Raw genomic sequence first — 14,417 nt, forward strand, 5'->3', positions numbered from 1 at the left:
CTAGTTTTCTGCTTCTGCCTCACCTCTAAGCGTCTGCTCTTCCCACTCTATGTTCTCTGAAGCAATCCCACTCACGCTTGCGGCTCTAAATATCATCCATATACTAAAGGTCCCCAGACTGGTGTTTACAACTTAGAGCTGCTGATCCTTTCAGTCACGCGTCTGTCACACCTACTTGGCACAGCAGCTTCGGAGATCCAGGGATCCCACTGATGAGCCAACACACGCGTCCAGAACAGGACTTCTGAGCTTCACCAATCTCTCCTCCTGCCTGTCCCCTGAAAAACTCATTCCTCCTCTGGTTCCCACATCTCGAGAAATGGCAGGCATCTCCATGTAACCCAGCCTGGGAGTCATTTCTCTCTACTCTCAGATCCAATTCCCAAGCAAGTCTTCTCAATTTAATATGTAAGCTGTATCTCGACTCCATTCACTTCCTGTCTCCACAGACATCATCCTGGGACCACTCGAACATGGCGTCTCACCTGGTCTCTTGAACTAGCTTCTGAGTGATTCTCCACGCAACAGCTCATATATAGGGGATCATGCCATGTCCCTACTTCAAGCCCTTCAAAAGATTCCCACTGAACTGAGCATGAAATCCAAATTCTGTGAGGCCTTCTGTGATTTTGCCTTGCCTTCTGTCTATCTCTCTCCCTCTGCTCTCCCCACAGTGGATCTTCCTCAGGCTCTAAGTACTTACAAGTGTTTCCTACCTTGGACCATCTCTGCCGGGGATTCTCTCCCCCGTGTGCCTTCAGCTCACTTCCTCGGAGGGGACTCCCTGATGGCGCCCTATCGCCCACTGTATGACAGCTTCTCCTGTTCTTTTCTCTCACAAAATTCGATTCTTTCCACAACAGCCTTTGCCACAAACCGTAATTACACATTTGATCATGTGTTTATTTACTGTCTTCCCCACTGGGTAGCTTCCAGAAAGCAGCTGGGACCATGTCTGTTTCTCCTCATTGAGCACAGAGAGCCTCGCTGAGGGGCAGCCACCCCACGATGCTCCATAAATATTTGGTGAATGAATTCACACTCTTCTGGCAAATGTGCATTCTAGCAGGAATACTTTGACCCGGAAGACAAAAGAAATAGCAAAAAAAAAAATCTAAATTTTATGAAAACCCGAAGACTTTGTTTTACAAACATATAAATTATTTTATTTACAAAGCCATGTTACAAAAAAAAAAAAAGGCAAAAAAAAAAAAAAGTACAATCGCTCACTGGAGAATGTCTCCAGGCCTGGTGCTGAACCATGGCAGTATCAATGGATACATGTTTGTTCTTTCCTTTTAAAACTGTAAGCCGTAGAATTTACTATTTACACCTACTTTAGACATTTATTCTGCTTACAACATCACAGGCATGGAATGACTTCTATCCGATAGTGCTAATACGTAAAGGTGCGGGGATGAAGAAGGAAAATACTTAGTGTTACAAAATATGGATCGTAGAAAAGAAACCCACTCCACAAGTGTGGCGTTTGTTTAGAATGTTGGGACATGCTTTCTCCAAAATTCTTCTCGAAAAGGTTCTAAAATCGGTAGTAGGAAAGGACAAATGAGCAGGTGCAAATTCTCGTCTGTGCAACAACAGTTATTGAATATACCCCATGACTGACCAGCTACGTAAAACCCACAGAGTTTTGTTAAAGTGCCATGGGCCGACAGCATAACAAAATAGAAGGTGTAAATAGAAAATTTCTTTTTTTCTTTTTTAAAACAAGAGTTCACTGAGAATCAGCAATAATAGAATATGCTGTAGAAACTATTCTCTACAAAGGTTGATCAGCGTTATTTACAATTGGTACATTGATACAAAAGAAGGCATACAAGTTATCCAAGTCGCTTTTTTTTTTTTTTTTTTTTTTTTTTTATGGCTGACAGGTCTATGCATTGTGTTATGCTTAACAACCAGAGCTTTCGAGCCTCTATGGCTGACGACAAGTCATGAGATCTTCAGGCAAATGAAGGGGGGGGATGGTGTGTGTGTGTGTGTGTGTGTGTGTGTGTGTGTGTGTGTGCAGTCAAGGGGCTGGGGCGGGATGCGCAGAAGTACCCAAAGGGTCTCACCCTAGTAATGCTTCATAGGCTGGTCCAGTCGAACTCCGTTAAAACAAACCCAAAGAAAACCTTTTATTTGCAATCCATTTTTCAAGCTGTAAGTTTTTAATACATCATTATAAAGTAAACCTGTGGTTGACTGTGAAGGAAGAAACACCGTGGGTTTTCCCTTTTTGCTCAGTTTTCCAGAAATGTCCTCACCTTGGTCAGAGCCAGTCTTTCACCAAGTAAGCAGCATTCGGTGGGGAGCCTCTTTATTCCAGCTTGCAATTCAAGACGCAGACAGCTAAAATGTTTAAGCCTACTGAATTGCTCCTTTCGTCCCTGTCGAGACATTATTTCTCAGAAGCAGCCACTTAATCTCTCAACCATTGTTTTCCCTCTTTTGAGTGTAAGAGTTTATAAATCAGAGGGTTATTTTGTTGCTGAGATTTTTTTGTTATTTTTTTTTGTTTTTTACTCCTGCAAGTTTTACAACTTAAAATAAATTATAAAAAAACAACAGACTTCTAAAACCGAACGAGACAAAAATTGTGCAAAAATAACAAAGATATGTACATACTTTTCAGTCTGAAGAAATGTACAATAAAAACATAATTCAAAGAACATTTTAAAAATATAAACATTGCTTAAACTTTCCTACGTTTCATATTGTTTCTGAAACTATTCTGGTCAGTTAGCTCTGTAATATAGTAAAACATAAATTATTACAAAATTAACACTATAAAAATTTACTTTAAGAATATCTTCTAAACTTTTTTTTCCAAAGGGTCTAACCTGTTTATAATTTCTTAAACATTTTATAAGTCTTAAAATCTGCCTTAATTTTTTTTTAAAAAAGAAAAAGTAACCATCTTCCCTTCAATTTGTAGTCTCTTTTTCTCAAGACGTAAATAAACCGGCATATAAGTGCACTTTTAACACTGTAGAAATAAAAATGAAATCATCTGAACTAATGTCCTGGTACCTAATATCAACTCCTGATTTTTAAAAAAATCTTCATTTTATATTAAAAAATTTAGGAATCCTATAAGAAACACGGTCAGTGCAATTCCATTGATACAAATCACTCCATTTGCCTCCCGTCTTCACGAAATCCAATGTGGTGAAACGTAACAGTAGTCTGATCTTTGGGTTGTGGGGATGGGAAGGAATAGGGAAACTTCGGGGTTGGGATGAAGGTTTGGGTCCAGCTGCGAAACTGGCATTCATTTCTGATTTAGGGATGAAGCAAAACTTCCTGGTCTCTCTTGCTAGTATATCGTATACAAAATTTCATGATTAATAGCACAGGATGCCTATTTCATATTGTGAATTCCTTTCCTGATTACCATTCCGTAGTACAGCTTGTGGTTATTGCTATTTCTTTTAAAACTCCAGTGTGAACAGTTTCAGGGCTGTGGGGCTCTAGCTTTTCTCTTCCCACGCTTCCAGACAGCCTGCACTAAGGCGTAGGTAGCTGGGCTGACCACACCTCCCTGGGGTGGCTGTGTCTGGCCTGGGGCTTGGGATAGCCTAGCACAAGCTGACTGATGGGTGTGCTGACTGCCCGGGACCCTGGGGCCGGGGGCTCCGAGGTGGGAGGGCAGGGCTAGAAGTTACTTATTCTCCCAGGTGTCTATTGCTTAACCCTTCACGGAAGTTTGTCCTCACACCCTTCCTGCACCCCCAGCCCTGCTTTTATTCCTCTTGCCCCGGAAGGCAGCTTAAGAACTTGCACCATGGAAGCTGTGTCTCAAGCCCTGAGGGACCTCCTGGGGTCTCGTGCCCTTCTTCCTGGGATTTCTCCGCCTCTGGTTCACCTGGCTTTGGCGTTCTTGTAGACCCGCACCCTGGAAGGGATTCTGCCGCACAGATGCCTAATGAGCTCGTATTATCAGTCACCGGCTTTCCTCTGTCTTTTGACAGGTATCTTCTCCTACGCAGAAGCTCTGCTTCTTGTCACCTTCCAGGCCCATTCCAGCCCCTGTCCCTGACCCAGTAGCTCCTCTCTGAGCTGCACAGCTGGACAGTGGTATCGGCTAAAGGACGTAGTTCAACGGCCACTCTTCTCGGTTTTGCTCATAGCATCTGGCTCCCGCAGTGCTGGTGCGGTGCAGAACCCTGATGAGTGCGCTCAGCCCTCACGGGGCTCCCTGCTCTCAGCGCCCCAAAACACAGGCTCTTCCCCAGGAGAGCCCCACCCCCAGCACACTGTCCAAGGGGGAGCCGGCTCCTTCTGCATGGCCAGTGAGGACCCGGTGAGTGGCAGGTGGGAGGGGACGCAAGGGACAGGTGGGAGAGGTCGAGGAAAGGAGCACCGCGTGCTCAAGTTCAAGAGTTTCAGACAACGCCAACCGGGAGCGGACATTGGGCCATGTCTGCGCTCGTGGCTGGAGCGAAATGATGGTGCAGTAGCAGCATGGGAAGCTAGAGGGGCGACCCCGAACTTGGAAGAACGTATACACAAGGCAAATGAAAGAACCCAAACAGAACACTGGTATTGTTTTCTGTAAATCTTAAATTCACGTTCTTTTGCCTTTTGCTCTTTCTTCAAAACTAAAAAATGGTCAATTAAAAAAGGAAGAAGAATGGCCCGAGCCACAGTCATGGCGCAGGAAACAGACTCTCCCCGGCTGCGCGCTCCCCTCCCTCCTCCTCCCACCTTGGCCAGGCGGCCAGGCATTGGTTTCCAAGTGGCTTCACAGTCTTGTTATGGAAGAGTCCTTATCCTGCCCGTTCGATTTGTGGTCTTCTAGGAAAGAAAAGAAAAGCTTGTTTCAAAACCGTACACTTGGGATGACCCGCAAGAATTCAAGAACAGAGAGGCTCAGTTTTCACGGCTGTGATACAGAGCTACCTTGGGCCCAAGGTCACGGTGAAAGGCACGTGAGGCACCGGTGTGGAGGGCTGTGAGCACCTGCGGCCATGCGGATCCTCTCTGAGGGGGAAGACACAGGGACACATCTGGACATGCATGGTGGGGGTCCCCTCCTACAGAGAGATCTGGAATAATGGGCCCGTCTGTTTTTTTCCTCTCTTAATTCACCTTTTCCTACCTAACCTGTAGAATACAGGGAGAATTCTCTAAGGAAGACGTCTAATACCGGGTTAAGCACAGAGGCTTTGGGTTCAAGTTTCTTATCCTCTCCCTCCGGGCATCTTCAGCCTGTAACATGAGGATCATCATTTGTCCCTCACACAGTTGCTACAAGGGTTATATGTATGAAATGTATGTAAAGGGCTCAGCACAGCACCCACAGAGAAAAGCCTCAAAAATTGCTATTTTATTACTATTACATCTGTTAAGGGTGACCGTGTAGCCAACAGGTGCACTGTGCAACCTGTGGAGGAGGCTGATCACAAACAGGGGCAGGTTACCAGAGCATAGATGACTCTGGCCCCTGCCCCCGCCCTAGCACAGAGGATAGGCTGCGGGTCCTCAGGCACAAAAAGTGACTTAAATTAGTGGAGATGCTCCTTGATCTAAGGATACAAAAACTATTTCCCCATAATCTTCACTCAAACACTACCCAACACTGGTGGAGAAACCCCAAAAGGCCAAAACGCAGGCATATTGCAATCTGGTATCTACAAAACCTCTGCAACATTGAAAATGATGTAACACAGCCCTGCGTGTATTTTTTCCAGTCACGTAGAACACATCCCACCCCACCGCCTAGTCTCCCTGGCCTCCCTCAGAGGCGCACACACACTCCGCTGGAGAAAATCATCTGTTCGCTGACTACTCTTGCACTTTGAGTTTGTAGAAACTTCTAGATCCACCTTGAATACTCCTACCATGAAACCACATCTTGAAGAGCAGCCACAGCGCACCAGAGGCCTTGAGAAAGGATTGATGGATCAGTGCCCCCAGCTAAGGCCTTCTGGTCAATACCATTCATTTTCACGATAACCTTAGGAGGTAGGCGTCACCTCTGCCACTGAACAGGTGAAAACACTGAGACTCAGAGAAGGAACCTGCTTAATATCACACATATGTGATTAATAATCGGGGCTAAGACTTGTAGTGTTTGGTCTGTGTCAGGCATTTTCTAGAGGGCTTATGCGGATAAATTAATTTAGTCCACACAAAAGCCATATGGGGTAGGGGCCATTATGATCTCTTTTGTGGGTGAGGAAACTGAAGCACAGAGAAGTTAAGTAACTTAGCCAACGACGCACAGCTACTAACAAGGCCAAGCTCTAGAAGCCAGGAAGCTACGCTCTTAACTGGAGCTGAGGCGAGTCAGGGTCTGCCCCAACGCCCTCGCTCCCTCTGCTGGTAGCCCCGTGTATTCCCCCCACCACCGCCTCTTCCCAGTAACTTACCGGTCGGCTGTGTCCTGGGCTGGATATGCTTGAAGGACTGGATTGTGACAAAGCTAGGCTGCTATTTTTCCCGACCTGAAAGACACCAGCGAAGTCCCCCTCAGACCCAACATCCGGCCTGCGGCGAGAGCCTCCCGGTATCCGGCGCCGCCCGGGGTACAACAGCGCCCTCCAGTGGTGAGCCGCTCGCGTTTCCATCTTAGATGGCGGAGAAGACGCCACTGGCTCTGGGGACAACCTGAGGACGCCCTTCCCATTCCAGAGGGAAAGCGGAATAGAAGATAACGCCTAATTTTGCTTTCCAGATGTAGCTGGTGGGTTTCAGGGGTGAGGATGAAGGCGTCTGGCGAGAGGCCTCGTCCCTCCTGGGGGTGGGGGGTGGCATTTACCCCCGCAGAGTCACCTGCTTCTCCACCTCTGACCTCCCAGACCGGTCCCAGACCTGTCTTGCTCCCAGCCCAGATTCCCTGGGACTAGCTCAGGACAGAAGCTTGCCTCTTATGTTGGGTGCGTTTTCCTGGCCACCGGCCACAGCGAACACCTTGCTATTCTTCAGAAACTAGCCAAGTGAGGGGGCGGGGCGGCTGTGGGTGTGGCCGTCCGGCTCCTGCCCTTCCTCTGCGTCCTGGGTGCGCACGTGGTGGGCGGGTTCCTCAGGTGAGGACCCTGCCAACCGGCAGCTCCTTGGGCCTATAAAGAGCTTATCCTCTCTGTTAACTCACCTTTGCAGACAGACGTTTGCCTTATACTCGCAGTCTGGTTTTTTTGTTCAATTTAACACCTCTGTGAGAAATTCTGGTCTTACACCTACCAGATACAATTAGATCCCCACTTGGTTCCCAAAGCACGTTTCCCTGCCTTTCTCAACCTAGGTCATGCTTCTCCCAGTCTCCTAAAAGAATCCACACAGATTGCAAAGGCCCTTCCCCAGCACTTGGACATCACCCGGGGGTGGGGTGGGGGGGTGACCCTAGACAAAGGCTTTTCTAAATGGCCCGGTGACAAGCACCCAGGTATCCCTCGCAGCCGAGAGCCACTGCAGGATAGACCCGAAGCAGCTGTTCAAAGCATCAGTTTTTTTTATTTCCCTCTTGATAGATACTCTGGTAGAGACCTGTCTGTGCCTTTCACCCCTCGCTTTGACTAATTCATTGTGTTAGCTAACCATTTCTTACGGTCCTGCTGACCCAAGGGCAAAGAGGACAACGCTGACTCAGTACAGAGACATTCCCTGAACACAGAGGCATGGAGGTTAAGGGCCCAGACTCCAGAGCCAGACTGCCTGGGTTTGGATCTCCGCCCCACTATTTCCTTAATGTGCGACTTTGGGCACGTTGTTTAACCTTCCTGTGCCTCGGTTTACTCATTTGTAAAATGGGGGGTAAGTAATAATTAAGTGAATGAATATATCTGAAGTGCTTGGAGCAGAGCTCATCCCCTAAGTGTTGGCGGCTGTAACTTTATCTAAAACGGGTGCCACTAGGGGGCGCCTGGATGGCTCAGTCGGTAAATAACCTGACTTGGCAATCAAAATCTTCCAGGAGGGATCTCAGCGTTGTGAGTTCAAGCCCCCTGTTGTCAGGGTGGCCTGGAAACCAATGCAGTGACACCTCTGCCCTGCTGACTCAGTCTGCATCTTAATAAGACCCTCCACTCCGCTCTCGAATACACAACCCTAGGGGATTCCTGTTACACATTCAAGTTCAGAAAGTGCTGGTTCTGCTCCTCATCATCCTGAGGCCTGAAGGTGGCCCAGACTAGCAGTGTAGTCTCGGGAGAGGGCCCTGTGGGTGCTAGCCCGCCTCCCCTACACGCCTGGGGGTGAGGGGATCAGAACAGTGGGACACCTGCCGCAGCTGCAGACGGGTGTGAGTGTCCCGGGCTCCAGCGAGAAGACCTACACCTCCCCTGGTCTCACCTTGGCCTCAGTGTGCAGCTTGTCTGGCCCTTGGGACCCAAACAGGCTGTCTCTCATGTGCCTACTTGTGATTTATGAATCCCCCTCAAGATGCTCTCTTCGTGGAGTTTTAACAAGCCTCATATAACCATGACATAAAACATTAAAACATCTGTTTAACAACGAACTCTCATCTCTCCGAAGTCCTCATCCCCACACAGGGATGGGCCAAGGGTCCGGCCCACTTAATCCTAAACCTGGGCAGCCGCAGCCCACTGTCTGGGCCGTGGGGCTCAGGCTCTGAGGCAGGCCTGTGAGTGTGGCCCTCTGCCACCTCCACCCCCTCCTGGACGCCCAAGCAGCAGCACCAGGAGGGGGTGGGGCCTCTCCAAATAGCCCCCGCACCGGAAAAGACCAGGCTTGAGGGTGCCTGAGCCTGGACTCTTCTCGCCCCATCTTCCCGGGCTTCCTCACTGTACACTCTCCTACTTGCACAGTGGCATCATTGGACACGTCTGTGCCAGCTGGGGTGAGAAGCGGGAAGGCTCAGGCACCCGGGGGTAGCAGCACCAGCCACCACATCCCAGGTAGGGCCCCCAAACCCCTGCCCCCCCCGCCTATCACTGAACCTGCCTGGGCTTCGGGCTCTTCCTCGGGGGCTTCCCAGAGATCAGATTTAATGCAATCGTCCTCAGAGTTCAAGATACAGAAGAGACAGATGTGGCGGGGGAACTCAGCATCCCCCCGTGCCTCACTTTCCTCATTGGTAACGCAGTGATAACAAACGCACCAACCGCTCTGGGTGGCGGGGTTTAAACGAAGTGATATTTGCACAGTGCTTCGAACGGCCCAGCACACAGCGACAGCCGCCTAAAGTACGTGTTCACTAAACCATCCTCAGAACAGAGGCCGCTCTGGTCCCGGCCTGAGCCGCCTGGCTCAGCAGGGGCGCTGCCCAGCCCGCTCCGTCCCCCAGAGCCCACAAAGGCAGCGCCAGGAGGCCCCCGGAAGCACGGGTCCCTTACCTGCCGAGAGGAGGTGCTGTTAACGGGATCGGGCACCGGTGCGAGAAGGCTGGGAGGGTTCTTTTTGTGAACGCTATTCATACCAGGCATTTTAGTGATTTTACAGGCTTTGCTACTAGAACTCGAGTTCTTACGCTTTTTTCCTTCTGATTTGTCAAAAGAGAGGGGCAGCGAAGACACGGCATTGTGTGAGGCCAGAGAGAGGTCCCCTGCAAGGGAGGGCACAGAGAGGGGACAGGAGTCACTGCTGCCGCCCACCGAGCCCACGTGTCTCACTATGTCCGCGGGGCCGCCGGGCAGCGAGGTCCGTCCTGAGGGCTCCAGTTTGGCACTGAGTGGGCTCACCCCATTGTTTGAGTTGTGCACAGACAGACTGTTATAGGGAGGGGCCGCCTGATAGGAGTTCAAGGCTGAACTGGCATTCAAGACACAGTTCTTTCTGTGGGGCCCTGACAATGGAGACGAGAGGGATGTCGGCAGGGTTAATGAGGAGGAGGAGGAGGAAGTCGAAGGCTGCGGCTTCCTCTTTTTGTTACTTGGAGGCTCGTCGCTACGGGCGGACAGGTCTTTGACTTTTGAGGATTTGCTGGTTTTGGTTTTGGATGGCTTGTGGGATGGGGAAGGGATGACGGCTGGTATCGGGGACACGGCGGGTGGGGCCTTGAAGGTTGAGTCCATGATGCTGAGGGTTGCAGCCACATGGGGGAAAGCTGTGGTGTGTGACATGAGGGCACTCGGGTCCGGCGACGCCACAAAAGGTGCGTTTGAGAGCATGGCTGATGTCATTATGTAGGAAGAGGTGAGTCTCGAGCTGATGGGAGCTGAAGGAAGATACACAGCACTGGGGTTGTTGAAAGGCTGGGAAACGGATGCTGGAGCGGGGGTGGTGATGTGGGCTGCTGGCGAGGGCATGGGGCTATCTGCCGCAGGAGGGATCTTCCTAAACATGAGAGAAGAGTGAAAGAGAAACCGTGAGAAACAGGCTTGGCAGCGCTCCAGAGGCTCGAGCACATGTGAGCGGCAGGGCTCCACGGAAACCCCGGGTCGAACCACACTATGGAAGATGAAGCCTTGGCGGATGGCGGACTCTGAATTATGGCCCTTCCCTGCGGTTCCCCCCATTGCAACAGCCAGCAACCTAGTCTGAGTCACTTTCAGGTTCTCAGATCCTTTTCTCCATGCTTGGCTACCGGATAATGGCCGATTTGGGTTCATGAATAAAGGCGAATGTTATTTAGAATAAAAATTTCCCCGACAGTGTTCCCTCTCTCTCCCTCTTTTTCTTTTTCTTTCTTTCTTTTTTTTTTTTGGCAGTGATGACGGTGATTTTTAATGAGAAGCAGTCATTTCACAGGTAGGTCCTGGCTTGACGTAAGAAGTGTGAGGACAGGGCTTAGCCACCTGTACCTGGGGGGACAGCCCTGCACACTGCCTCTCGGGGCTTCCCAGCACGTCCTGTCCTCTGCCCACCCCTCTCCTGCCTTCCCCCTCCGCTGGCAGGCCAGCATCCTCTTGCCTTTGCTGTCTGCTGCCTCCGCTTTATTCTGCAGAGAGGCATGAACACGTGAGCTCGGGACTGAGGCTGCCGGCTCCGATTTATTCTTACTCACCGCACCCAACCTCAGCGCTCACTCTGGGGAGCTGGGATGGGGGTGCGGCGGCCCTTGCACCGGTCTTCCCGGCCCTGGGTTAGGATGGGGTGAGAGGACAGCGACCCCCATGGATTCCGACCAGGGGGTCAGGAATTTCCAGTTTGTTCTGAAGACAGATGCAGGGTATGGGCACAGGAAAACACACGGGGCGGGGGAGGGGGGTGTCTTCCAGGAGGTTGGGAAGCCCAGGCCAGCACCAGGAGGCGGGTCACTCTTGGGGCCTTCCTGTCAACTCCATCTGTTGACTCTCACCTCCAAACCATGCTTGGCTCGGTGTCGCCGCTACTCTGGGAACTGGGAGGGGCACAGGGGCCTTGGGGTCACCCTTTGTTCCTGATTTTTTTTTTGGGCAAGAAAGGATACTGACCTCAGGAGCCAGGTCAATTATTTTCAAACGGGCGCTTTCCTATCGTTCCCCTCGCTCTCCCCTCCCCGCTTCCCTGGAAATCATTTCGGGGTAGCCGAGTCCCCCCAACCCTCCAGCAGTCAGGAATAGCGCTCTTTGAAAGCAGCACTGGCAGGTGGGGAGACTTGGGACCTACACCCCCAAGCTTTTAGCAGGTGTGAGATGGGGCCTCTCGGCCTCTTGAAATTCCTTGGCTCCTTGGCCACCCCTTCAGCTGGAGCAGCAGGATGGGGTGCCCCTGGACTCCCCAAAGAGGCCCCACTGAGGAGGACATTTCTCTCCTAGCACTGCCCTGAGGACTCGGTTTTCTGTCTGCAATCTGGTGGAGCTTACGGCTTCCATCTTTAGGGTAGAATCCAGAGGAATCCTTGAATACAAAAGCAGCACAGGGTTCTTGAAAACATCAGACCAAACGGATCAAATATAAGAGAAAAAATGTTGCCAAATCCACTGTGGCCGTGATGGCGTTCGAAAATCTACCTTTTCTTAAGCCCAAAGGACATTAAAGGTCCTGTCGGCACCCAGCCAGGGCTCCTCAGTACTTGTTGCAATGAACCGATGAGTGAATGGATGGATGGATGGATGGGAGGGCGGACAGGTGAGCGGGTGAGTTCTCAGCAGCAACGTTGCTACGCATGCGGGGAAGGGACTCCCAGGAGAGCAGACCCAGAGGCCTGGACACGCCCTTCAAACTGTCTGGCAGGCACAAGCCGCCGTGACGCTTTCGGGAAGACTTCTCGGGCCGTGCGGGCTTAGCACGCTCTCCCTCTCCCTGCCGTCTGTCGCCAGCCCGCTCCGTCTTTCCCTGACTCCAGTTTCTCACCAGCTACAGTAGGGACAGAAATACATGCAGGCAGAGGTTTGGCAGTGACTTGTTAACAAATGTTATTTACAGATACCAGATGGCTCCCTTAGAGAGGACCCCGAGCAATGGCCTTAACCGGGATCGACTCCGAATGCCCCGACTTGTAACTTCCCCGCTGAGTCACGTGAGTGTGTTTTGACTTGCGTGGACAAGCAGGGCTGGAGTCGTCCGTCTTACCCGGGACACTCGGGATGGGGATGGGGGTGGTGGATGCTATTTTCCTCATCTACTTTCTGTCCCTTGTCTTCTTTTCCCCAGTAACCCTAAGAGGAGGGCAGAGGCAGAGGAGAGAGAGGGCAGGGGTGAAGCAGGGCGAGGGGCATGTGGTTAGGCTCACTGTCCCGGGAAGCCCCTGCCTCCCCAGCTCGACAGTTTATGTGTTTTTCTAGGTGGATGGCTGTGGACTTCAGCTCTGCGGGCTCTGCCCTGGTTTCAGCTTTGCACGCTGGCCTAGGAAGTCCCGTCCAAAAGCCCACAGATGCGAATAAATTACGGACAGCGCCCCTCCTCCCCTGCCAGCTGGCACGGAGCTCCAGATGCTGACCTGGCTGAAAGAGAATACTGTGTTGGCGTCTCCTGATGCAGAGTTAAATGCTTGTTAAAGAAAAAAGAGTCTTGGCCGTTCCTTTTCTTCCTAATGTCTTCCACGCCCCCATCGGCTGCCATGCCTCCAGGTTCGGGCCCGTCGGGGCCTGGGGTTGGGGCAGCGAGGCTGAGAGGGCAGCGGGGTGCTACGCTCTCCAGAGTTGACACCCAGGCAGCCCCAATGTTGCTCAGTGACAGCAGATTGGTTAGGCAAGTCCTGAAAAGGGGGGAGGGACCTGACGCCCTGGGGCTCGGGTTTCTGTGCCTGAGGAGGAAAGGAATATGGAGCTTGAGCTGACAGGACACCAGGTAGCGAAATACAGATCAACACATTCCTTCCACGTGTCCGGGATTTACACTTCCACCACACAGGAGCGCAAAGAGCTGAGGGAACCCCCGGGGCGGGCTGCCATCTCGGGGGAGCAAGCGCACCAGGGTCAACCACCCAAACGCCGGGAACCCGGGAACCTCACATGCAGCGCCCGGGGGCGGCTGTTTAGGGCGGTCACAGGCAGACACCGAGGGCGCCCTTCAGACACACTGAGCTGTCACTTCAGTGAGAAGAAGCGATAAGCTTCTCTTGTGGCCCTTGCCTATTTGGTAATAAGTGTCACCACGGAGTCCACTGGGACAGCGGCCCGCACACCCTGCGGGGCTGGCTCTGCTAGAAAGTCGGGTCTGGAGGCTCTCTGGGCATCGCAGTGGAAAGGGGCCGAGCGCTGAATTCTGTTCCCGTGTCCCCCAACCGCACCCTCCCATTCTCAGGAACGCCTTCCCGCCTTTCCCCGGCTTCCCTGGGTGGGGTTCGGGATCCACCCGTGGCTTTCCTGACCCCCCTGGGCCCAGCCCTGCAGGGTCCATGACTCTAGTGGATTATGATGTCCTAGGGGCTCACTTGTGTGGGAGTGGGGGTGCGGGCTGGCCGTGCATTCTCGAGGGGCTGGCACAATAGCCCCTTACGAGCCGGTCTAGCTTGTCATTCTTTCACAAGGGCATTTGGCTAAGGCAGGAAGTTTCCTCCCCTTTTTTATGAGTCTCCTGTTAAGATGTAAACACATTGGGAGATGCTGGAGAAGAAAGGGGGCTCAGGGAAATGGAACATAAGCTGGGGCAGGGGGGCAGAGAAGTACAGGGAGAGGTGAGGAGAGAGCTCTAGCCAGGCGGGAAGGGCCAAAGACAAGCTTAACCAACTTCCAACATCACTCAGGACCCGCCCTGTTGGCCGCCATATGTATTTTTCTCACAGGACATTAAACAATTAGAAATTGGTCCATAACCATGGTGAAAATTTTAGTCTCGACACTGTAGTATTAGCATTACAGACAGAGGCATATTCTTAGTATCTTTAGATGTTCTTAGTCATAGCAAAAAGGCCCTTTAACAGTCTTAAGTAGACGAGATCTTATCTAATGCCTTTTTCACTTAGTTTAGAAGATTACCAACGCAAAAATGATCTCCAAAGAGGACAAGGCATACCACACATCGTACGCGTCTCTGAGAAACTGTCGGAAAGCCATTAAGAAGACCTGGTATTTATGAATTAAGCTGGGATCCCGATTTCAGAATCATTTTGTTCCATGAAAAACCAACTACCACATTCATCCAAA

General features: G+C 51.3%; 1 protein-coding gene across 11 annotated transcripts in view; it reads right to left on the bottom strand.

Annotated features, from left to right (window-relative positions):
* Positions 1-1,192: 1,192 nt before the first annotated feature.
* Positions 1,193-14,417, bottom strand: part of ATXN7L1 (ataxin 7 like 1) — a 238,767-nt gene continuing 225,542 nt past the window's right edge. For 8 of the 11 annotated variants that reach the window (XM_046020548.1, XM_046020552.1, XM_046020550.1 and 5 more), the window contains 4 exons: positions 12,770-13,075; positions 9,303-10,242; positions 6,381-6,455; positions 1,193-4,803 (listed from right to left, as the gene is read on the bottom strand). In XM_046020548.1, coding sequence (XP_045876504.1) covers positions 4,762-4,803; positions 6,381-6,455; positions 9,303-10,242; positions 12,770-13,075 — 1,363 coding nt within the window. In that variant the 3' untranslated portion in view covers positions 1,193-4,761. The remainder of the gene's footprint in view (positions 4,804-6,380; positions 6,456-9,302; positions 10,243-12,769; positions 13,076-14,417) is intronic. The other 3 variants (XM_046020549.1, XM_046020554.1, XM_046020553.1) reach the window with 3 other exon arrangements.

Source organism: Meles meles, chromosome 10 (assembly GCF_922984935.1).
Source record: "Meles meles chromosome 10, mMelMel3.1 paternal haplotype, whole genome shotgun sequence".
NCBI classification, from domain to species: Eukaryota; Metazoa; Chordata; class Mammalia; order Carnivora; family Mustelidae; genus Meles; species Meles meles.